This window comes from Pelobates fuscus, chromosome 5, assembly GCF_036172605.1.
Source record: "Pelobates fuscus isolate aPelFus1 chromosome 5, aPelFus1.pri, whole genome shotgun sequence".
Lineage (NCBI taxonomy): Eukaryota > Metazoa > Chordata > Amphibia > Anura > Pelobatidae > Pelobates > Pelobates fuscus.
In genome coordinates, this window is record NC_086321.1 from 313,680,861 (window position 1) to 313,705,542 (window position 24,682).

The window sequence follows — 24,682 nt, forward strand, 5'->3', positions numbered from 1 at the left end:
TCAGTAATCGTTAGTAGGATGTCATCTGCGTATGCAGATACTTTATATTGTTCTGTTGCTATTGTCAGTCCTTGTATTTTAGGGTGATCCCTGATCTTGTGCAGGAGGGGTTCTAGGGCCAAAATGAAGAGAAGTGGCGAGAGTGGGCAGCCCTGCTGTGTACCATTGCTTAACTTGAATGGTTTCGGGGTCGCTCCTGGCATGGCTATCTGAGCCTGCGGGGACGTGTACAGTGCCCTAACCGCCGTGATGTAGTTGTCTGGTAAGCCTATATGGCGCAGGAGGGCGAACAAGTAATGCCATTGGATCCTGTCGAAGGCCTTCTCTGCATCCAGTGACAGGACGAGAGAAGGCGTTCGGGTCTGTCCGGCCCACCAGGAGAACCCCCTTTCCTGAACAGAAGTCCACACCAACCTTTTTCTCTCAACGAAGCAGACTATGGGTGTCAATTGGCTCACAAGGTGTTTCGTCGGGACGACGTCCTTACGGTAAGCTATTACAATCAGTTTTCTTCCCTGTTCGTAGTGGGGGGCAGACTCACTCATTTTCCCCAAGTCTGGGATCTTATTACATCAGATGCTTGGGTACTCAGGGCTGTCAATGGATATCTAATAGATTTTGTGTCTCTTCCTACCCAGCATTGTCCACCCAGGGAGATTGTTTTTTCCCCACTAGACATGACCCTTGTTTCCAACGAGACAAGAGAATTGGCACACAAAGTTGCCATCCAAGAAGTCCCAATGCAAGCCCCGGGTTTTGTGAGCAATTTGTTTCTAGTTTCCAAGAAAGGAGGCAGAGTCCGTCCCATAATCAATTTGAAACCGCTAAACTGTTATGTGATATTATCATTTCAAGATGGAAAGCATTCATTGTCTAAGAGATTTACTCCAACCAGCAGATTGGATGGTCAAGTTAGACCTAAAAGATGCCTACCTCCCGGTACCCATTGCAGACGTTTATCAAGACTTCCTGCAATTCACGTGGCAAGGAAGGAAATGGCGGTTCCGCTGGCTTCCTTTCTGCCTATCTGCTTTCGGCGTGGTGCTTCACCAAGCTCATTAAGCCAGTTATCGCTCTCCTCCGCAGTCGAGGGATCTGTCTTATCATTTATCTAGACAATATACTTCTGTTATCCCAGTCGGTCCCTCTACTTCGTACTCAACAGTTGGACCACGATCTTGCTGCAGAATCTGGGCTTCATTATAAATTGGGAAAAGTCCATACTCATTCCCACTCAAAAGAGTTTCTGGGTCTTCTAGTGGACTTGCCTCTGCAAACTCTATACCTACCAATGTCAAAACTAAAAACATCAAAAAAGAGATACAACGCATTCTTGCCACAATTCTCTCTCAAGCATTTGGCCCACGTGATCAGGCTCCTGGCTGCCTCCCTACAAGCCATATTTCCTGGCCCTCTTCACTAAAGAGCCCTCCAACGTCTACAGGCCTCGTACCTCAGGGGTGGTGCCTCATACGAGGCTATTGTGACACTGGCGGCGGAGGCAAAGTAGGAACTCCACTGGTGGCTCCTACACATGGAAGTGTGGAATGGCAGGGCCATTTTTGGATCGAATCCAGACGTGGTCATAGAATCCGACCTAGAAGTGCTTACGGTTTGGGTGCGCACTGTGGAGATGTCTCCACAGGCGGAAGATCGTAAGAACTGGGATCAATGTTGCATATAAATTGCCTAGAACTCATAGCAGGATCCTTTGCACTCTATCCCAGTGCTTAATCCTATTAAAGATCGAAAACATCTCAGCTGTCCATTATATCAATCATCTAGGAGGTACAAAGTCCAAAGTCATGACGAATCTGGCCCGAGATTTTTGGCAGTTTTGTCTTCAGCACAATATTGCGGTCAGATCTTTTGTATCATTGGGGCCCTTTGGAAATAGACTTGTTAGCATCTCACTTGAATGCCCAGCTTCCAAACTTTTTCAGTTGGAGGCCGGATCCTGCGGCATGGGCTACGAATGCATTCTCCCAGGACTGGTCCATCGCCAGGAGCTATGCATTCCCTCCATTTGCCCTCATCCCTGGCTGCCTCCTCCATCTTCGACGCCAATCGTGTTTTCTGGTCATAGTGATCCCCCTTTTCCCATCGCAAGCTTGGTTCCCTCCCCTAGTGGAGAAGGCTATAGACGGCCCGGACGGGACCCACCACCCCTTGATCCTCCAGGGCCTCCACTGTCTCATGGCGTGGCTAATTTCCAGGGACCCTGGTCAATCGAGGGAGTTTTGCAATAGACTCTCAGACTTCGAGGGCGCATTGGCACCCGGCACGAGACAGTCTTACAAGTCTGCTTGGTGCACATGGAATGACTGGTGCATGGAACGGGGTGTGGATCCCCTATCAACTTCTGTGACCAATGTCCTCCATTTTTTACTTTCCTTTATGATAACGGGAAGGCATATCTGACAATCTACCACTAAGCCATTTCAGCTGGTCATGCCGGTATTGATGGTATTGATGGTGCTCAGGTTGGGTGTCACCAGTTTGTTTGTCGGCTTCTTCGCTGCATTCGTTTCGCATGCCCGTCTCTTCCTCGCTACTCCTCCTTATGGGACGTTTCCCTGGTGCTGAATTTTCTTAATGGCCAGATAATGAGTCTGTGACGAAATGCCTTTCGTCACTGAATTTATTTGTGACAAGCTGCCCTTTACCCACGGCCGTTGGAGGAGCCTGATTGCCAGCCTCTTACCTGTTGTCTATGGTCCCTGGGAGATTTGGCCCTTCAGGTGCAACATTTGGGCATATTGTATTTTATTGTGCGACTGCTGGCCCTTTAAGCACAGTGAATGGTATTTTATTGTACTGCTGCTGGCCCTTTAAGAACTGTCTGGGGACATATTGAGACTTTGGGTAACAATACCCTTTAAGACTATGGCCCCTGAAAAGTATTAACTTTTATTGGGTGTGTATGGCCCTTTAAGAATCGTCTGGGGACATCTTGTAACTTTGGTGAACAATGCCCCTTTAAGACTATGTCCCCAGACCTGTAAAATAACTTGTTCCTGGCTTTCTTGGTTCAGTAAATAGGGCTTACTGAACCAAGTACCACACAGGCGGACCACCCAGAAGTTAAAGTATGCAGGCAATTTACCTCCCAGGCTGTGAGGTTACTGCAGGTTAATTGCACGTGGCGGCGGCCATCTTTGTTCAGTCGAACGCGGTCAGCGGTGTATGCTAAAGATTCTGTGGAACTGAAATCGGCTACACATTTTACCGAACACCGCTGACCCTTACCTTCTCCTACACTTCGTTTTTCAGCTCCAGAGACTAAGTCCCGTTCGAAATGGGACTTAGTCGTTTTTCGGCATGAAATTGACCGACCGCACAGCCCAAATCTATGGAACTGTTTTGGTCAGGAAAATGTGCTTGCGGTCGGTCATAAAGGGACCTCCAGCTAACTTTTGATCCACTGGAGGGATCTGGCTGATTTTTGGAAGTGTTTATGTTTGAAGTGTGCTGAGTTCAAATATGTAATTTTTATAAAGGATGTACGGTTTTAAAGTTATAGCACATGTATAAAAACTGTAGTTTTCCTGGCTGTAATAATTATGTTAACTGGTTATCTAAAGGGGAGGGAACCTGTGGGTTGCAACCGTTATGCTATTGGCTATTTTACCCCTCCCCTGTGGGCGGTCTTATATGTGTAAGATGGAAATAAAAGCAGACTGGGTGTGCTAGCACCTCAGATAATCTTGTACCTTCATGAAGTTTCGGCTCATGTTTGGGGGGATTGGAGAACTACACTCTGGGGATTGCTATAATCACTATACTCCCCAGGGTATAATCGCTGAGCTCTGCTAAGAGCTTGTTCCTGTTCCTGCTCTCTGGAATTCGGAGAGGTCCACCTACTGGAAGCTGGACCCTGGTCTTGGGTCCAGAGTGGGTGGAGTCGGCAAGACCCCAACCAAGCTGCGGCGGTTCGTGGGGTCTGCAGTGGTTATGGTGTCAGGCAGAGTGCTTGGAGACCTCGGAAAGCACTAGGAGCATCCGTCAGCGGAGGGTACCCGGTCGGGGTGCCAGGTGATCCGTTACAGAGTCTTTATCCCTGAAACAACTAGTTATGCTGTTTTGTTTGATCTCTTGCAAAAGAGTATCGGATGTCAGGACACTATGTTGATGCTCGCTCTTTTTCCCCAGAAGGGGTTGTTTTTGACATTTCACGTAGGATGAAATAGTCTACCTGGTCAGTCTTGTACCCGGCATTTCCTTTGAAACGACAACGCTGTTGGGTGGCGTGTCTATGAAACACGTACCGCCCCCTTCAGACTGGAACAAACCCTCAACTTTTCATCTCCTTTCATAAACCACATGCACCGTTATCTTCTCCCTCCTTGGTTCGTTCGGTCAGGTGGCTTATATCCTTGGCAGGTATCGATACTTCAATTTTTTTCTCCATATTCGGTTCGCAGTGCTATGGCATCTTAGGCCTCCTTTGCTGGCTGTCGTTTGGAGGATATTCTGAAAGAGTCTGAGGTCCTCGGAGTCTATTTTCCGTAATTTCTACTTCAGACCTATCCATAATTTTATGGAATCTGTAATTTCATAGCTTTAAACTAGCATAATAGGAGCCTTCGTGTCTAAAAAAAAGTCCTTGATTTTACTATTAACATGATGTAAAGTCATGATTTTATTAAAGACATGGAGGCGAGTATTATCCCACCCACCCTCCCTTTGGCGGCTATTTTCTATGTCAAGGTAAGTTACTCACCTTTCCTCACTTGTCAAGTGGCCTGTCTGGTATTACTGCTATATTATATTCCTTCATGTCTAATCTAGAGTTCAATTTAATCTAGAATACAGTTAGATTGTCTTTAGTTTCCTAAGACCATTATATTTGGCATTTATTGTGGGTTGTGCTTCCCAGGATGCGTTCAGGTGAAAGATATCAGGATAAATTGTAAAGATTGGAATGACACGAATAGCTGGAGGAGCCTCTGCATACTGATATCTATTATGCTGCACTATAAGTGCCTTTTTGTCGGCACTACGCTTTTGAGTACCTTGTTTGAAATTTTAATCACCTTCAATCTAATAAACATAATAAGCTATCATGGTCTGTTTGAGCTTGTTTTCCAGGTACTTGTCTTTTTAAGTAATAATAAAGAGCCCAGAGATGTTAAAAACAATGGTTTGGCTATTACCACACTAAGCACTTTAATTAAATGTGGGTGAATGTGGCCCTTAGGCTTTATGTCCCTTGTACCACGCTACGGCATTTGCTGGCACTATATAAATAATAATGTACATTAAATTAAATTTTTTTTAAGTATTTTTCCTTTGTCAGCCAATTACCTTTTTGCTGCAACTCTTTTGTAACAGTGACTAGCATATCTCCAGCCACTTGTTAATCCCTGTTGTATACTAAAGAAAAAACAAATATTATTTTACCTTTCAAGTTTTATGTATTTATTTTTTGGCACTAATGTATTTAAGAATCCCTTGGCGGGGGCGGAACTAGGTCCCGACGCAAATCGTCACGCGTCCATGGAGCTCTCTGTAAAGGGGCTGAAATTATAAATTTATGGATCTCTATAAGGAATTAAAAAAAAAAAAAATATTGCTCGCCAGAGGTAGCCTGACTGCCATTAGGTACCGAGATGAGATCCTCAGACCCCTTGTGACACCATATGCTGGTGCGGTTGGCCCTGAGTTCCTCCTAGTGCAAGACAATGCTAGACCTCAGTGGAGTGTGGAGGGTGGAGTGTGTCAGCAGTTCCTGCAAGACGAAGGCATTGATGCTCTGGACTGCCACGCCCATTCCCCAGACCTGAATCCAATTGAGCACATCTGGGACATCATGTCTCGCTCCATCCACCAATGTCACATTGCACCACAAACTGTCCAGGAATTGGCAGATGCTTTAGTACAGGTCTGGGAGGAGATCCCTCAGGAGACCATCCGCCACCTCATCAGGAGCACGCACAGGCACGTGGAGGCCATACACACTACTGAGCCTCATTTTGACTTGTTTTAAGGACATTACATCAAAGTTGGATCAGCCTGTAGTGTGTTTTCCACTTTAATTTTGAGTGTGACTCCAAATCCAGACCTCCATGGGTTGAAAAATTTGATTTCCCTTTTTTAATTTTTGTGTGATTTTGTTGTCAGCACATTCAACTATGTAAAGAACAAAGTATTTCAGAAGAATATTTAATTCATTCAGATCTAGGATGTGTTATCATAGTTGTGCTAGAAAGCTTGCCAGCCTGGGCTGACAAGCTTTCTAGCACAACTAAGATATATGTCTTTTTTGTGTCACTACATTTGTGAGTGAACAAATTTGTATCTATTTTTTTACTGTGTTATTAAATACTTCACTATGTTTTATCTTTTTATCTCTTTACATGGTTATACCTGCCTACATGCATGGTAATTATATTCACACGTTTGTGATTGTGGCACACCCATTGGTATATGTCTTTTAACTATACTATATATTCACTTGTACTGTTTTTGGGATTGGGGGTGATCCCTGTTTTGGAGTGGCTAGCCTGCACTGTATTTTGCACTTTATTCCCACATACTGTCCCTTGTAGATTATTTACTAAATTTAGGGAGGCATGAGGGGACCAGGGTGGCTTTTAACCCTATAGGGTCAGGAATACGTTTGTGTTCCTGACCCTATAGTGCTCCTTAAATTCCCCCTAATATCTCTCCCTCCCCCAGCCCCCCACAATTGTTGAACAGGAGGTTTATCCTATTTCAGACATTATGAGCAAATCTTAGGATGCTGCTAGCTCATGCCGCATCAAGTCCTATCACAGAATATGTATATATTCAGTATGTAAAGTTTTAAACAATACACAGGAGCCACTGAATAAAGTTATTTCTTCCAACATAGTTTCACCTTCTTGCACTGATTAAAACATTATACATCCTGAGACATTCTGTGACAAGGACACAGTCTTGACATTAAAAGCAGCATAAGGGTAAAAGGACTAGAGAGCACTTAGAGCAAAGGGGATTTTAGTCAGAAGAAAGTGGCTGTGAACACACTTTAAAAAATAAAATGCATCTTAGACAAAAATAAACATGCTCCAGAATGATGTTAAGATGGTTGTCTTGCATGAATGTATCAATTGATAACTGTTGACATCTAGATTTGAAGAAAGAAAGAAAAAAACCAACTTGCTCCATTCGAAATTTAACACACAATTACAGACACAGAGATACAAAACATAGGATCGCAAAGAAGGAGACTAAGAAAAACACCTTAAGAAAGTAGGCATGTTTAGTGACTTCTATACCCACTGCATTATAAAAAAGCCCATCCCCCCATATATAAAAAATACATATATGTTAAAAATAATTCATGCTCAGGTTTACAGGTGAGATATGCCATTAAACTGTAAACACATTCACTTGGCAAAGCAAACCAGTTGTGAAGACAAGGCCTACAGAAATCCTTCACTAACATTTTTAGAATTAAAAGTGGTGCTTTGCAGTAATTTGATACCATGATCCAGATCCTCTTTTACAAAAAGAATCAGCTGTAGGAAATTCACAAATGAAAGTCTAGGAAGAAGAAACCAAGCTGTTCTTTTTAGAATCATTACAATTCATACCAGTTCAAATACCAGCATTTGTATTCTTAATGAATGCTTGAACACATTTACATATAATGTAAATAATGACAAATGCACAAGGGATACTTCAGTTACCCTTACATATATCTAATTAGTCCCATTTGAGATGATCTGCAAAAAGTTATTATAGCGGTACATTCAGTTTGTCATCCTACATAAAATGGGTCACAAGCTAAACTGAACAAAAGTATTATTCTAAAGAAAGCAGTCTTTGCTTATGCTTCTATGTCAGCAAACTGATTCTTTCACCAAGAAAAAAAAAATAAAAATAAAAAAAAAAGATTGATACAAGATCATTGTGTGTGTTTGGGCTTTGCAGAGTATAAAATAATCAGACTATATAAAGATGCTAACCAAATTTGTAGTCTCACATGGTGAATTTACCCTGTAAAACAATCATAGGACAAGATTATATTGCACAAGTGATATAATTTGCTCATAACCATATGTCTATAGTATATGTAGACATTAAATATTAAACTACAATTCCATTGAGATGCCTCAAGTCCAAGAAATGATTTTCTCTTTAGTGTACATTCAATAAAATGAAAAGAAAAAAAGAAAAAGGTTCCACTCAAATATCCTGTTTGTAGGTCAATTCCCATGAGTGATAATAGGTCAATTATTTGTTTTCCTCTTCTCCAAATCCTGTAACTTTGTTTTCAATATTTGTTCCTCAAACTGATTTCTTTCCCTAAAGAGGTAAAAAATAAACTGAATTATAGTTTGCCAAAAGCTTCTTTTTTCATCAGATCCCTCAAGTTGAAGGGGTCAAGTTAGAGGAGGACTGAGGAGGGAAGGGGAAATTGCACACTCTGGCTGGAGCTAGGAACAGAAAAAGAGTTGGCAGCTGAGTAGGGAAACGAGGAAGACCAATTAGCACAGTGGGTAGAGATGTTGGAAAAAAGGGAAAACAGTGAAAATATATATATATATTTTTTTTAGCAAAATCAATCCTAAATAAATCACCGGGTCCCTCTTACCTTTTACTAACAGAAGGTCCGTCCAAATATTTCTTTTCAGCTTTTTCATAATTAAGGTGATCTGTAGCAGAGATAGCACAAATAATAGCCTGAAAAAATAAAATGATGAGAGATTTATTGTAACGGACCGTTTCACTTTCAAGAGGATAAAACCCAGTTTAGGCGATATCCCCCTTTCCAGATGCACAGGCAGCTACTGCAAACACCACTCTCCCGACTGGAACCACACGAACACTGGAACAGAGGAGGATAAAACCCAGTTTAGGCGATATCCCCCTTTCCAGATGCACAGGCAGCTACTGCAAACACCACTCTCCCGACTGGAACCACACGAACACTGGAACAGCTGAACAAGAAAATCAGACATCAGCTTACACTCCTGGCAGTCAGCATACAATCCAATTCCCCCAAAGAACGAGACGACACATCGCTTTGAGGGTTAAGCAGGAACTCTGGACTGGCTCATCCAGCCCGGCTTTTATTACAAGAGTACACATACAGGCCACACCCAGGGGGAGGCATAAAAGAACCAATGACATAGATGTTACATCCCACACATCCCCCTCCCCTTAGTGTGACACATAATCCCATTATGCATACAGTTTAAAACATACTTTCCACACATACACTGTAACTTTAAAACTATACATTCAATCTCCATAAAAATTACATATTCGGAATCAGCACACTTCAAACATAAACACTTCCAAATCAGCCAAATCCCCCCAGTGGATCAAAAGTTAGCTGGAGGTCCCTTTATGACCGACCGCAAGCACAATTTCCTGCCCAAAACAGTTCCATAGATTTGGGCTGTGCGGCCGGTCAATTTCATGCGAAAAAACGACCATTTCGAACGGGACTTAGTCTCTGGAGCTGAAAACGAAGTGTAGGAGAAGGTAAGGGTCAGCAGTGTTCGGTAAAATGTGTAGCCAATTTCAGTTCCATGAATTTGGCTACACATACCGCTGACCTCGTTCGAATGAACAAAGATGGCCGCCGCCATGTGTTCGTTTGTCAAATGGCGGCCACTTCGACTACTTCGGCACCATCCGAAGTGCCCATTTAAAGCTGCAGCACTGTTCCAAATTATTTAAAGGGACAGTCTTATAAAATCCAATCTGCTAAAAGAGTCTTTAACAGGTAATACCTTCCAGGGGCCATAGTCTTAAAGGGTATTGTTACCCAAAGTCTCAATATGGCCCCAGACAGTTCTTAAAGGGCCAGCAGCAGCCCAATATAAAATAAAACATGCCCAAATGTAGTTTTTAAAGTGCAATATGTCCAGGGGCCATAGTCAGCGGGCAGGAGGCGGGCAAACTGGCCTCTCCAATGCTCAGTGGCGAGGTTGGTTTCGCCACATTTATATTAAAACCAGACAAAATGATGAAGGGTCTTCATGAGAATAGAGAACATAACATTGTCTGCATTTGCAGCAACTTGTATGGCCGATCTAAAGTATAAATAACAATAAAGATGACAAATGTTTAATATAGTGCTTAAACTTTTCCACTTGCTCTCTAGACACTGATAAGTAGATAATCAGCTTTGGAGAATGGACTACACTGTCACAGTGTTATAATCGGTCTCAATAATATTGAACTGAAAATGGAGGAACAACTGCAGAAGTGATAGAAATATACCTTTCAGAAAGACAAAAAGAAAGTCTAGCATTAGAACTTGAGATTTTATTTATCTCTTAATGAATCAAGTTGAAGACAATTTCTCTCTTACTTCTAGTTTTGGCATGAAGGAAAAAATAAAAACGTTATGCAATTCTCTTGTTTGCATTAAAAAGAAAAAACAATAATAATGTCCTCTCTTATACAAATTTGTATTTATAATCAATTCAAAATAAAGTTAATGAGTGGCACATAGAAATGTATTCTCTTTATATGCAGGTTGCAGCAATAATTAAACTTGATAATTGTTACATAGCAATTGATTATCCTTATGTGCAGGTTGGAGCAGTAATTAAACTTAAGAAGTGGCACATATAAATCGATTATCCTTCTATGCAGGTTGCAGCAGTAATTATATTATATAGAAGTAATATTTAATGTTTCTCTTGAACATCCTGTAACTTTAGTAGAATTTGCAGGTATCAGTAAGAAGGAGATTGATCCTGGGATTAACTGAAGTTCCATAATACAAGAGTCCTTGCTGGGAACTGATGCTGGAGAGAACGAGGTGAACGAGGCTGGAAGAAGCGAAAACGGTAGCTCAGCGTTGAGTCCGTCGTTGGATCAAAATAACTCAGCGATTTGAGTTTGGCGCGGCTTCCCTATAAGGCAGGTGAGTGGAGAGTCATCTAAATGGGAGGAGCTTACTTCCGAACGCGGAAGTAACTTCAGGGGAGCGTGGAGTTACAGTAATTATATGACAGGACCCCTTCTCAAGGGAGCACCCTCAGGGTGTTATTAATGGGGTTTATAACGATAACATTTGTGAAATGCGGAGACCTTTCTAGGGGCATGAACATCGGTTGATTTCTCCCAGGTATCATCTTCACTTTAATATCCCTTCCATCTTATCAGGAACTGTAATGTTTCATGATGAAAACGTGAATAGAGTATTCTTTGGACTTCGTATTCATCTTGACCATCAATGGAGATGGAATCAGGATTACTTTGGAAATTTCTGAAGAAAGGATCAGACCTGTGAGGTTTGAATAAGGATATATGGAATACAGGATGTATTTAACCGAATGAGAAAGAATAAGTTTGAATACGGATTAATTTATAACCTTTTCAATAGGAAAATGCCCAAGGTAAAGAGAATTAAATTTTTTCGAAGGACGATTAGATATAACGATTTTTGAAGAAAGCCAAACCAGATCATCAACTTTGTTGGGCGGAGAAGTCCTCCTTTTGGCGTCTGAGGCTAGGACAGTTGTCTAGAATACGATCAGAAGAGGCACAATACATGCATAGATTCAAGTGTCGTCTTCTTGTTTTCTCTTCAGGAGACAGCTGACTCTTCATTAAGCCAATTTCCATAGGTTCATAACTATTGACCTTGTCGTGGGTTTTAGAAGTAGTGGATGAAGTTCTCCAGGGAGATGACAGTTTTTTCTGCCTTACGTTCACAAATTCTTCTATCAATGTTAATTGATAAATTGATTAATCCATTTAAAGTAGCAGGGAGTTAGGTTCTATAGAGTTCATCCTTAACTGAGTCAGATAGGACCAATCTGAACCGCTTCCTGAGTGTGATGTTGTTCCATTGAGTTTCAATAGCTCATCTTTTAAACTCAGCGATGTAATCTTCTACCTGTCTCTTTCCTTGATGGAGTGTTCTTATAGCAAGGTCAGCCATTGCTTGTTTGTTTGGATCCTCATATAACAGACATAGCGTCAAAAAATTCTTCAATGGAATCAAGAATAGGATAATTATTTTAAAAAAAAAATATGAGCCCATGCCATTGGCTCTCCTCTAAGAAAATAAATTACTGAACAAACCTTGATCCTATCAGTGGGATAGGATCTAGGTTTAAGAGCAAATAATAATTTACATGAATTGATGAACTCCCTGTATTTGGTACGATCACCTGAAAACTTCTCTGGATTGCATACAGCAGGTTCTGATGAGGAATGGATTGCAGCATCAGGGAGTGGTGGAGGAAAATTCTGATTTTGTATTTCTCTGATATATGCCAGCATCCTTTCGTTTGTTACTTGGAGGTCTTAAAACCCTTGGGAGAGAATATCAACTCGGTATGTGAGAGTATCGATCAAGGAAGTTATATCAGCTGTTCCATAGTATTTTGTAGGCTGAGTTATTCTGTTATAATCCGTCTCAATAATATTAGACTGAAAAGGGAGGAACACAACTGCAGAATAGGTAGAAATATACCTTTAAGAAAGACAAAAAGAATGTCTAGTATTATAACTTGAGAGATTTTATTTATCTCTTAATGAATCAAATTGAAGACAATTTATCTCTTCCAGTTTTGGCATGAAGGAAAAAAGAAAAACGTTGCAATTCTCTTGTTTGCATTAAAAGGAAAAAATAATAATGTCCTCTCTTAATCGAATTTGTATTTATAATCAATTAAAAATAGAGTTAATGAGTGGCACATAAATTTATTATCCTTATATGCAGGTTGCAGCTGTAATTATAAAGAAAAAAAGAGGGATGGAACAGCCCTATCCAAACTGATCACAACAGGGAGGGGGAGGCTGCACACCTGAAAGGAAGGGTAACCCTCAAAACCCTTCAAAGGACTGGAAAAACAGGAAACAACAATTACAGGGTGCGCCAAGAACAAAGTAAATAAATAAAATGTATAATAGGAAAAAAAAAAAAAATACCAGGGAAACAGGCAAATTAAAGTCTCAAATTCACAGGTATATTCTTCAGAAATTCTCAGGACGTCTTGGGTCAAGTTTTCATCAGCATTTATGAAAGAAAACAAACACACAGATGGGACCAATGGTGCAGTAACTTAAAGTAGTATGACTATAGACAACACTGAGATTAAGAAATGCCAACTCACATTTATGGGAGCTATAACCAGCTCGAGTTAAAACAGCATACAGTGGTATTTAAACTCCCCACATGTAGGATATTCAGTGCAGGTTATAAGAAATAAAAACACAAGAGAAGGCCCATAAAAGTATTTTTTCGGACTATTTTAAATACTTTTATATTTATCCTTATTTTTTTACCTGGCATATCCTAAACATCTGAAGCTTTTATACCATCCAAAGAATCCATGGTGGGGATCGTACCACCTAAGCGCTTTACACAGAGCGGTTTGTCTGCTCTGTAAATTACCGTATATACTCGAGTATAAGCCGAGTTTTTCAGCACATTTTTTGTGCTGAAAAACCCCCACTCGGCTTATACTCGAGTCAATGTCTGTATTATGGCAATTTACATTGCCATAATACAGACCAGGACCGCCGGGCTCATTACAAGCCCGGCGGTCCTGTTGGGGGCTGGCAGAGAGCTGTAACTTACCTTCACTGCAGCTCCTGTCAGCTCCCTTCTCCTCCGTGCAGCTCCCCTGTCAGCTCCGTTCTGCTCACAGTCTAAGTCTCGCGACACTCGCAGCCGTCAGTGCGTTGCCACGGGTTACCGTGGCAACGCTGCGCGCAGCACACAGACCTCGAGACTTAGACTGTGAGTCTAAGTGAAGTATGAGTGCACATAGACAACATTTGTTTTGCTATAAGAAACACACGTCCACTCTGTGCTGGAGCACAACACTGTCAGCCTTATCATCACACATTAAATCTGACTATCAATGCCAGAAGGTAAGTGTTTCACCCATAGTAGTGACACATACACATTTTGCTTGTTTGGTACTGGACACAAGCAAAGTTGGCATATTTTTTCAACCATAATTTCCATTCATTTATTGCACTCAAGCATATTGCACAGTTTTGCATATAATAACGTCTATACAAATGGCACAGGTAAAGAAAAGTGCTTCACAAATGATTTATTTGTCCTGATTTGTGGAGTATATATGTCTAAGATTTCAGTGATAATAATAATATAAAAATAATAATATAATATTAAAATAAAATAATATTAAAAATATTAAAATAAAACATTTTAAAGAAAAATGCCCTCCCCTCACCCAGTTTACACACACTACACACACACACACTGCATTCACACACACACACACACACTGCATTAATTATATACACACACACACTGCATTAATTATATATACACACACACAACACACACACACTGCATTCATTATATACACACACACACACTCTGCATTCATTATATACACACACACTCTGCATTCATTATATACACACAAACACACACACACTCTGCATTCATTATATACACACAAACACACACACTCTGCATTCATTATATACACACAAACACACACACACTCTGCATTCATTATATACACACACTAAACACAAACACACAAACACACACACACACACACTCTGCATTCTTATATACACACACAACACACACACACACACACTGCATTCATTATATACACACACTGTAAATAATTATTCAATTAATGTAATTTTATTTAGAAATTTATCAGTAGCTGCTGCATTTCCCACCCTAGGCTTATACTCGAGTCAATACGTTTTCCCAGTTTTTTGGGGTAAAATTAGGGGCCTCGGCTTATACTCGGGTCGGCTTATACTCGAGTATATACGGTATGTAGGTCCTGTCATCCAATCCTTCCATTTTGGTTCTTGGACAGCTGTCACATAATAGAAATTGTCTGCACTGCTTAATTAAAATCTTCCACTATTGCAATTAGATAATGCTTATTTTACTTTTCTAGGTCTCATCCAATACCTCTTGTTTTCTCAAGAATTCACAATTTGTGGTTTGCTAGGTACATTACCCTTCTACGTCCATATTTTTCTTATCAACCCCTTGTTTAGGTTTAGAGAACTGGCTGGATAGGGTCAGGTGCTGGCCTTAGTCTTAACTTTTGTAGCTGGTCCCGCAAAGCCAACTCCCCACCTCAACATGGAGTTTTCGCCCAATCAGCCCACATCATAGTTAAAGCCTCGCATCACCCTCCTTTTGTGTTTATAGTTAGGGCCTCACCTGCCACGACCACACGTTTTGAATCTTTTAATGTCACCGAGAGGCCAACAACCCGCCACAATGTTCAGTGGCTCGAACCCCACAGCCCAAATCATAGGTAGAGCCTCTCCTCTGCCGCTTGGCAACTAGCAGGGCCTCACCTGTCATGGGGTAGTTTGTTTTTCGCTTCAGCACTAGTTAGCAAGCGAGTTCTACAAACATGTGGGAGATATGTTAATCAGCTACCGTATATACTCGAGTATAAGCCGACCTGAATATAAGCCGAGGCCCCTAATTTTACCCCAAAAAACTGGGAAAACTTATTGACTCGAGTATAAGACTAGGGTGGGAAATGCAGCAGCTACTGGTAAATTTCTAAATAAAATTAGATCCTAAAAAAAATCTATTAATTGAATATTTATTTACAGTGTGTGTATAATGAATGCAGCGTGTGTATGTGTATGAGTGCAGCGTGTGTATGTCTATGAGTGCAGCGTGTGTATGTCTATGAGTGCAGCGTGTGTATGTCTATGAGTGCAGCGTGTGTATGTCTATGAGTGCAGCGTGTGTATGTCTATGAGTGCAGCGTGTGTATGTCTATGAGTGCAGCGTGTGTATGTCTATGAGTGCAGCGTGTGTATGTCTATGAGTGCAGCGTGTGTATGTCTATGAGTGCAGCGTGTGTATGTCTATGAGTGCAGCGTGTGTATGTCTATGAGTGCAGCGTGTGTATGTCTATGAGTGCAGCGTGTGTATGTCTATGAGTGCAGCGTGTGTATGTCTATGAGTGCAGCGTGTGTATGTCTATGAGTGCAGCGTGTGTATGTCTATGAGTGCAGCGTGTGTATGTCTATGAGTGCAGCGTGTGTATGTCTATGAGTGCAGCGTGTGTATGTCTATGAGTGCAGCGTGTGTATGTCTATGAGTGCAGCGTGTGTATGTCTATGAGTGCAGCGTGTGTATGTCTATGAGTGCAGCGTGTGTATGTCTATGAGTGCAGCGTGTGTATGTCTATGAGTGCAGCGTGTGTATGTCTATGAGTGCAGCGTGTGTATGTCTATGAGTGCAGCGTGTGTATGTCTATGAGTGCAGCGTGTGTATGTCTATGAGTGCAGCGTGTGTATGTGTATGAGTGCAGCGTGTGTATGTGTATGAGTGCAGCGTGTGTATGTGTATGAGTGCAGCGTGTGTATGAGTGCAGCGTGTGTATGTGTGCAGCGTGTGTATGTGTGCAGCGTGTGTATGAGTGCAGCGTGTGTATGAGTGCAGCGTGTGTATGAGTGCAGCGTGTGTATGAGTGCAGCGTGTGTATGAGTGCAGCGTGTGTATGAGTGCAGCGTGTGTATGAGTGCAGCGTGTGTATGAGTGCAGCGTGTGTATGAGTGCAGCGTGTGTATGAGTGCAGCGTGTGTATGAGTGCAGCGTGTGTATGAGTGCAGCGTGTGTATGAGTGCAGCGTGTACTCGAGTCAATAGTCTGTATTATGGCAATTTGCATTGCCATAATACAGACAGGGGCTGTGGGGGCTGTCAGAGCTGTAACTTACCTTTCCTGCAGCTCCTGTCAGCTCTCTCCTCCTCCGCGCCGTCCATTCAGCTCTTCTGTCAGCTCACACTGTAAGTCTCGCGAGAGCCACGGCTCTCGCGAGATTTACACTGGGAGCTGACCGAGGTGCTGAACGGACGGCGCGGAGGAGGAGAGAGCTGACAGGAGCTGCAGGAAAGGTAAGTTACAGCTCTGACAGCCCCCACAGCCCCTGTCTGTATTATGGCAATGCAAATTGCCATAATACAGACTATTGACTCGAGTATAAGCCGAGTTGGGGTTTTTCAGCACAAAAAATGTGCTGAAAAACTCGGCTTATACTCGAGTATATACGGTAATTTACTTTTATCTTTTTACAGTATGTCACAGGAAGCCAATCTAGCCAAAGTCATCCCCTCCCAGCACTCCCGCTAGGCCAAGCACCCCTGACAGATCTGGTACCCCTACTGAGTTTCAATAACCTTTGACACCAGGGTCAACATCAGGGTCAGGGTCTTGAACTATCCCCAGGATCTCAGCTGAGTTGTGCCATAAGGGTATCCCCTTCTCTGCCACAGCAAGGAAGGCTGACATTTTCAGGCTGCTCTCAGCACATACCGAAGATCCTAGGGACGGTACCAGGTCACAGGGGTACAGCTCGGACAATTCTGCGAACATTCAAGGTATTTTGGATATAATCCAAAAGATACTATACTATCTTAACCTCTCTACAGTCAATGGGAGACTCACAAAATTGGAGAATGTCAGCACGGTTCCAAATAACCTCCTCCAGTTACTACAACCCAGACACTCACACCTCTCAGAACGCAGGGTACTGCCCTCTTTCCCCCCCACTACCTCCTCCACTCCATTCATTACCCCGGCACACCTGATTCTCCTGCTCTCCGTAAGGATATTTTAGATTGTAAAGATGTTAATTTGGTGTCTATTAATTGCTTCTCAAGACGTAGTGGAAAACAGAACGTACAATTATGGTGACTTAGCAGTGGTAATGAAGGCTAGAGATCCACGTCTGAATAAAAACAGTAATTTTACTTACCGTAAATTCCTTTTTTCTTTGTATAGTGGCAGTACTCACAAGTGGGATGTTCCTTCCGGTCTTGGACAAGAAGCTCCCCCTTCTTTTAGATTTATAGCTGTGCTCCGCCGCCTGCTGCCTCTATAAAGCCTGTAAGCCCTGAACACTCACCAGTAATAAAAAAAACAAAACAAACGGAGACCGAGTAATGCAAATTCATTTAATCCACATCAAAAGCGGAGGGAAAGCCAGTACTGACACTATACAAAGAAAAAAGGAATTTACGGTAAGTAAAATTACTGTTTTTCCCTTTGTATAGTGGCAGTACTCACAAGTGGGATATAGCAAGATCCCTGCAACAAAATAAAGGGTGGGGACTCAGCAGGCCACAGCTTGCAGCACCTTACGCCCAAAGGCAGCCTCAGATGATGAGAATATGTCCAGCCTATAATGCTTGATAAAGGTATGTAATGAAGACCAGGTAGCCGCTTTGCAGAGGTCTTCAGGTGATGCTGCTGCTCTTTCAGCCCAGGAGGTTGCCATAGCCCTAGTAGAATGAGCCTTTAATGGGAATCTAAGAGGAATCCCTTTGGAGTGATAAGCCAACCTGATGGTATTTGTCAGCCATCTAGCTAAGAGATGATCTGAGGATCTAAACTCCTGAGACTTCCGAAGGAAGATCTTCAGGGATCTCCTAACATCCAGGAGATGCCACTTTCTTTCCAGATCTGATGTAGGTGATTGACAAAAGGCCGGCAGAATAATAGGCTGGTTAATCGCAGCACTTGATATAACCTTGGGCAAAAAGGAAGGCCTGGGATGCAGTACCACCTTTTCTTGATGAAATATGGTCAACTCCGGAGAAGAAGATTCACCTATTCTCCTAGCGGAGGCAGTCTTGAAGGTAAGCAGCTTGATGGGAACTTGAAGTAAAGGTTCAAACGGTGGTTCACAAAGGGCTTGAAGAACCAGACACAAATCCCAGGTAGGAAAAGGAACCAGCTTGGGAGGCCTCTTCAACCGTATGGACTTAATAAACCTTCGTACAAGCATGTTTGAGGCAATGTCACGAACCAAGAAGTGACTAAGAGCTGAAATCTGGCCTTTGAGCGTAGATACCCCTAGGCCGGCTTCAAACCCATCTTGCAAAAAAGAAAGAATAACAGGGATCGAGGCTTTGGAAGGATCCGAACCCCGAAGTGAACACCAGGTTCTGAACTTCATCCAAACCCTGAAATAGATTTTTGAAGTGGACAAGCGGACAGAGGACAGCAAAACATCACATAAATGGTCAGAAAGACCATGACCTTGAAGGATCATCCTTGCAGCAACCATGCCGTCAGGTGAAACATCTCCAGGGTTTCTACGGGAAGAGTCACATTCTCTAAAATGTGAGAAGAAACTGGGAGATGCCAACGTGAGATGGTCATGTTTTCTACTTCTGAAAACCAACTTCTGTTCGGCCAGAAGGGTAGGACTGCCAAAATTCTTGCCTTCTCCCATCTCATTTTCTGAACAATCCGTGGTATAAGAGCGATAGGAGGGAAAACATAAGCCATGTCGAAGTTCCAAGGTATCGAAAGACCGTTTAGGACATCTGGGAAATCTCCTGCACGGAGAGAAGCAAATCTTTGTTCTTTTCTGTTTCTACTTGTGGCCAACAAATCTATCTCTGGCCTGCCGAAGCGAGAAACCAGCTTCAAGAAAACTTGGTTTGATAGCGCCCAGTCCGCCTGAGACCAATGGCTTCTGCTGAGGTTCGTCTGCAATAATGTTTAGAGACCCTCTGATATGGGTGGCTGATATTGCGAGAAGATTCGCTTGGGCCCAGGACATTATGCGGTAGCAGAGATCTTGTAGAGCTTTTACCTTTGTGACCCCTTGGTGATTTAAATAAGCCACCGTAGTGGCATTGTCAGACTGAATCCTCACCGACTGATTGGTGGTGACTGAGCTGAAGGAAACCAGAGCCTTCCAAACCGCTTTTAATTCCCTGAAGTTTGAGGATGCGCATGCCTCTTCTCTGTTCCAAAGACCTTGATGGAACTGAGAACCTAGATGGGCGCCCCAACCCGTCTGGGAGGCATCTGTGGTTATCGTAATCCACTGTTTCTGTGAAAACGATAGGCCCTTTGAGATGTTGCTTCTGTCTTTCCACCAGTTCAGTTGTCTTTTCACCCCCTCGGATAGGTGGAAGGCAGAGTCTAGATCTTCCTGTTTTCGAGTCCATTGCGAAAGAATGTTCCATTGCAATGGTTTTGATTCCACCTTTGCCCAGGCCACTGCAGGGATTGCAGAAGTGAGGAGGCCTAGTAACCTCATTGCATCCCTGATTGAGCGTAGGTTTTTTTTGCAGCTTTGATACAGCTTTTAAAATCCTCAATTGTTTCTTTATTGGTAGAAAAAGAGAGAGGGACTGTGATTCTACCCGAAGCCCCAAGAATTCTAGACTCAGTGACGGAGTCAACTTGGATTTTTCCAGGTTCAGGATCCAACCGTGGTCTTTCAAAACCTTCATCGCAATCTTGAGATGAAGTTTTAGCAGTTGCCTTGATTGAGCTTTTAGGAACCAATCGTCCAGGTATGGAACAATCGAGATACCTTTGAGACGTAAAACTGCTGCTATGGGTGCCAGGATCTTTGTAAAAACTCGAGGAGCTGAGGACAGGCCTTGAGGACAGGCCTTGAATGGCAAATGGAGAATCCTTCGCTTTCTTGTTAGAACCGCAAATCTGAGAAACTTCCGGGAAGATTCTGAAACTGGTACATGGAGATAAGCATCTTTTAAATCCAACTTTGCCATGTAATCTCCCTTTTGTAAAATGTGCGTTACAGACAGACTACTTTCCATACGGAACTTTTGGTACGGTATGCAGGTGTTGACTTGTTTCAGGTCCAGGATCGGCCGAAAGGATCCATCTGGTTTTTGAACCAGGAAAAGGCGTGAGTAAACTCCCTGAAATTCCCAACGTTTGGGTACCTTCTCTACCACATCTTTTCTTAAAAGAAGGAGCGCTTCTGTTAGGAGAGCCTCTGTTTTTACCCTTCAAGGATAGCTTGACAGTAGGAAGGATGGACATGGTCTTGACCAAAACTTTATCCTGTAACCTTCTGAAACGGTTCTTATAATCCACCCATTTGAAGTACTCTTTTTCCATTCGTGGGCGAAGAACCGAAGGCGTCCTCCCACTCTTTGGGCGTCAAAACTTCCACTTTGTGTCTTGCCTGTTGGATTCCTGTCTAGACCACTGGCTGTTGTTCCCACCATGTTTGGGAAACCTGCGAAACCGGCCTTGGTAACGAAAGTACCGCTGACCCCTGTACTGAAATCTTTTATATCCCTGGGTTCTTGGTTCCAGAGGTAGGGCTTTCTTCGTATCCGACATCTGTTTAATAATGTTTTCTAAAGGAGTACCAAAACGTTTTTTCCTCTCAAAGGAAAGCCTTAGATGCTGAATCAGCTGTCCATGTTCGTAGCCAAAGCGCTCTTCTGGCTACAGATGACAACCCCATAATTCTTGCTGATAAATGAAGAAACTCCTCAGAGGCATCTGAAAGGAATTCATTGGATAGTTTCAGTAGGAACATGAGATGGGAAGGATCTGTATCGGATTTTCCCATAAGGCAATCTTCCAGGGCTTGTAGCCAAACGCTCTGAGCTCTGAGAACCGCTGAACCTGCAATTTCGGCTCTGCACTGATATCCTGCGGCCTGGAAAATTCTTCTGCATGAAGTTTTGGCTTGTTTGTCCATTGGGTCTTTAAGACCTGAGACTTCTCCAATGGGTATAGTGGTTTTCATTGACAGCTGGGCAATCTGAATATCCACTTTAGGAAGATCTTCCCATTTGTCTTCAGACTGTAGCTTGAACAACAGTTTAAAATGCTTTGAAATAAACGCATGTCTTTCAGGATTCTTCCATTCTCTATGAAGGATATCCAAAATTTTAGGAGACATTGGGAAACCTTTAACCTTACCCTTGGTAGGTTCAGTTTCTTGTACAGCCGTCGTTACTTCTTTAATAAATTTCTTCAGCTCTTCTGGTGGGAAGCCCTCCTCCACTCTTGAAGCCAGGCTGGAAATATCCGAAGGGGAAGAAAAAGAGCATTCTCCTGATGAGACGTCAGACACAGAAGGAGATCTATTACTCCTACGTTTTTTAGGCAGATTCTCTTGAATAGCCGGTTGTTTCTTTACAGAATCTTTAAAAGACTCAAATGTCTGGGACAAATTTTCCTGAAACCAGCCCAGGAAGGATGCCATATCCGTCTGTTTTGTTTTCTCTAGTAATTCTGAAGCGCACTGATTACATGTCTTTTTGCGACATCCGTCAGGTAGAGGTACAGCACATTGCAGACAACATAAATGCTTAGACTTGCTTGTGGCTTTTTTGGGGACAGATGTTGACATCTTGTCTTTATCTGCCTTATCTGGAGATATAGGGCTGGACATATCTGTGAAAAACCAGAACAGTAAAATTAATAAAATACATTACTTGAAGCATGCATAAGCATAGGCGAATAAAAGGAGAGTTTAAAAAGTTAAACCTCACCTTAAACCACCTAAGGTCAGTGTAGGAGGGCTGGTGACACGGAGAACCAGAACTGTACACCCACCCTTGGAGTAAGAAAGGTTCTGCACAGCTTTATATTCAAAATTTTTGAATATGTCGCCAAACACCTTCTCGCGCATACGCAGTAGCGCAATTCAGTGTTTGGTGGAACGCAACGCCTCCCGGGCGTGCGTTCCACCGCTGTGCGCATGCGTAAAGCCACGAGGAGGACCGCCCGGGAACTCAATGAGCAAACCACATAAAAAGCAGTAACCGGTCGCGTTCCGGTCGCCACTCAGATCCCGCCCGGGGAGCTATCGGGCACTAACCTCCTCGATCAGCAGCCTGTGCTGATCGCACCATTCTCCACCAGACCGGGGGAAACCTGTCCGTCCCGTTTGCCGGGACAAGAAGAACTGGTGAGTGTTCAGGGCTTACAGGCTTTATAGAGGCAGCAGGCGGAGCACAGCTATAAATCTAAAAGAAGGGGGAGGTTCTTATCCAAGACCGGAAGGAACATCCCACTTGTGAGTACTGCCACTATACGAAGGGAAAAAGCTTACCATCTCCAAATTTGTCCTAGCCTTTGGCCTATATAGGGATGTCATCTGTTCTGTTTTTTCACAGCGCCGAAGAGGAGCTTGACCTGTACATGCACAAGTTGGTAGACTTGGTTGAAAGTACAGGGGGTTTCATGTTTTATGACTATCACAAGTCTGTCAGCCAAAGCAGCAGCTCTGGCTCAAATTAACATCTGAACAGACTGGAGCCAATTAGATACGGAACTTTTTTGTAGGCAAAATTGTTGAAAATTTTTGTAGACAAATTTAATTTGTGCCCTTCCGAAGCAGACCCATCAACTTATACAACTAACCAAGGTTTCTTTAAAGGGACACTCCAGGCACCCAGACCACTACTCCTAACCCTGCAACTGTAATTATTGCAGTTTTTTATAAACTGCAATAATTACCTTGCAGGGTTAACTCCACCTCTAGTGGCTGTCTACTAGACAGCCACTAGAGGTCACTTCCTCCTTCATAGCACAGGAAACCTGTGCTAGAGCGTCGCTGAACGTCCTCACCCTGTGTGAGGACCTCCAGCGTCGCTCATTTCCCCATAGGAAAGCATTGAAATTATTTTTCAATGCTTTCCTATGGGGAGACCTAATGCGTATGCGCGGCATTGCCGCGCATGCGCCTTAGGTCTCCTCGGCGGGTGGGGGGGATCAGTCTCGCCCACGGGCCGACGCAATGCAGAGGAGGAGACAGCGACGAGGGACATCGTCGCTGCCTCAGGTAAGTGACTGAAGGGGTTTTCGCCGCTTCAATAACCGGGGATTGGGGGGTGGGAGGGAGAGGGACCCTTCAGTGCCAGGAAAACTGATTGTTAGTGGAAATTAGTAGTAACTCGCCTCTGAGCTTAAACAGCACAACAGCACTTTTTTTCTACACTTGGTATTTATAAAAGATATAAGGAAGCAAATAATGCGTGCAGAAGGGCAATTAGACTTGCTAAACTTCAAAATTAAAAAATGATAGCTAAAGAGAGCAAAACCAACCCCAAAGCATTTTTTAAGTACATTATTATTATTATTATTGCCATTTATATAGCGCCAACAGATTCCGTAGCGCTTTACAATATTTTGAGAGGGGGGGATGTAACAATAAATAAGACAATTACAAGAAAACTTACAGGAATAATAGTGTAACGGCTACCCAGATAGAGAGAGGGTTTCTGCCGTTGAAGGTGTCCTTTTTCCCTGCAAGCTGCTGTGGAGAAGTAGGCTGATGTAATCCCATCCACGATATCCAGAGTGAGGAGCAGGTTCAGCTGTAAACAGGAGCAGAATAATATTCCCAAATAATCCCCTTCCAAGAACGAGACGAGGCTACGTTTTGAAGGGTCAAGATGAACTGAGGACTGGAACACCCAGCCTGCTTTTTATTAGAAATAGATACACACAGAACACTCCCAGGGGGAGGATGAAAACAACCAATAATACAGATGGTAACACCCCCACGTCTCCTCCCCTCAGATAACTACATAACCCAATTAAAATGTCCACATTTTTCCACCAGTTCTGGATGTACCCCAAAAACAGGGGGTACAGCTTTAAATCCGGTAGCGCTGGATAGCTCTCCTTCAGGGGGACAATATATCCAAAAATCACCCCATTCGGATGTACAGTTCGGGAGATACAACGTTCCAAAGTTTTGACCGACCGCACAGACCAACTAGCCGAAATTAGTTCCATGAGTTTTGGCCTTGCGGTCGGTCTCCGTTCGCACGGTAAAAAGGTATGATACTCTGGCCATCCATGCGAATCGCGGGGTTCGCTGGAATCCCCATAGATGATTGCATATAACTACCGAACGAGGGGACGTTCGGTAGTTTCCGTACGAACTTATGGAGGTCTGGAGGATTCAGCGGTGTTCGCCTGTTTGCG

At 43.0% G+C, this 24,682-nt stretch overlaps 1 protein-coding gene across 5 annotated transcripts in view; it reads right to left on the reverse strand.

Moving 5' to 3' along the window:
• Positions 1-6,826: 6,826 nt before the first annotated feature.
• PWWP3A (PWWP domain containing 3A, DNA repair factor) overlaps positions 6,827-24,682 on the reverse strand; it is a 199,590-nt gene continuing 181,734 nt past the window's right edge. For all 5 annotated transcript variants that reach the window (XM_063455531.1, XM_063455530.1, XM_063455529.1 and 2 more), the window contains 2 exons: positions 8,585-8,673; positions 6,827-8,295 (listed from right to left, as the gene is read on the reverse strand). In XM_063455531.1, the coding sequence (XP_063311601.1) occupies positions 8,220-8,295; positions 8,585-8,673 (165 nt within the window). In that variant the 3' untranslated portion in view covers positions 6,827-8,219. The remainder of the gene's footprint in view (positions 8,296-8,584; positions 8,674-24,682) is intronic.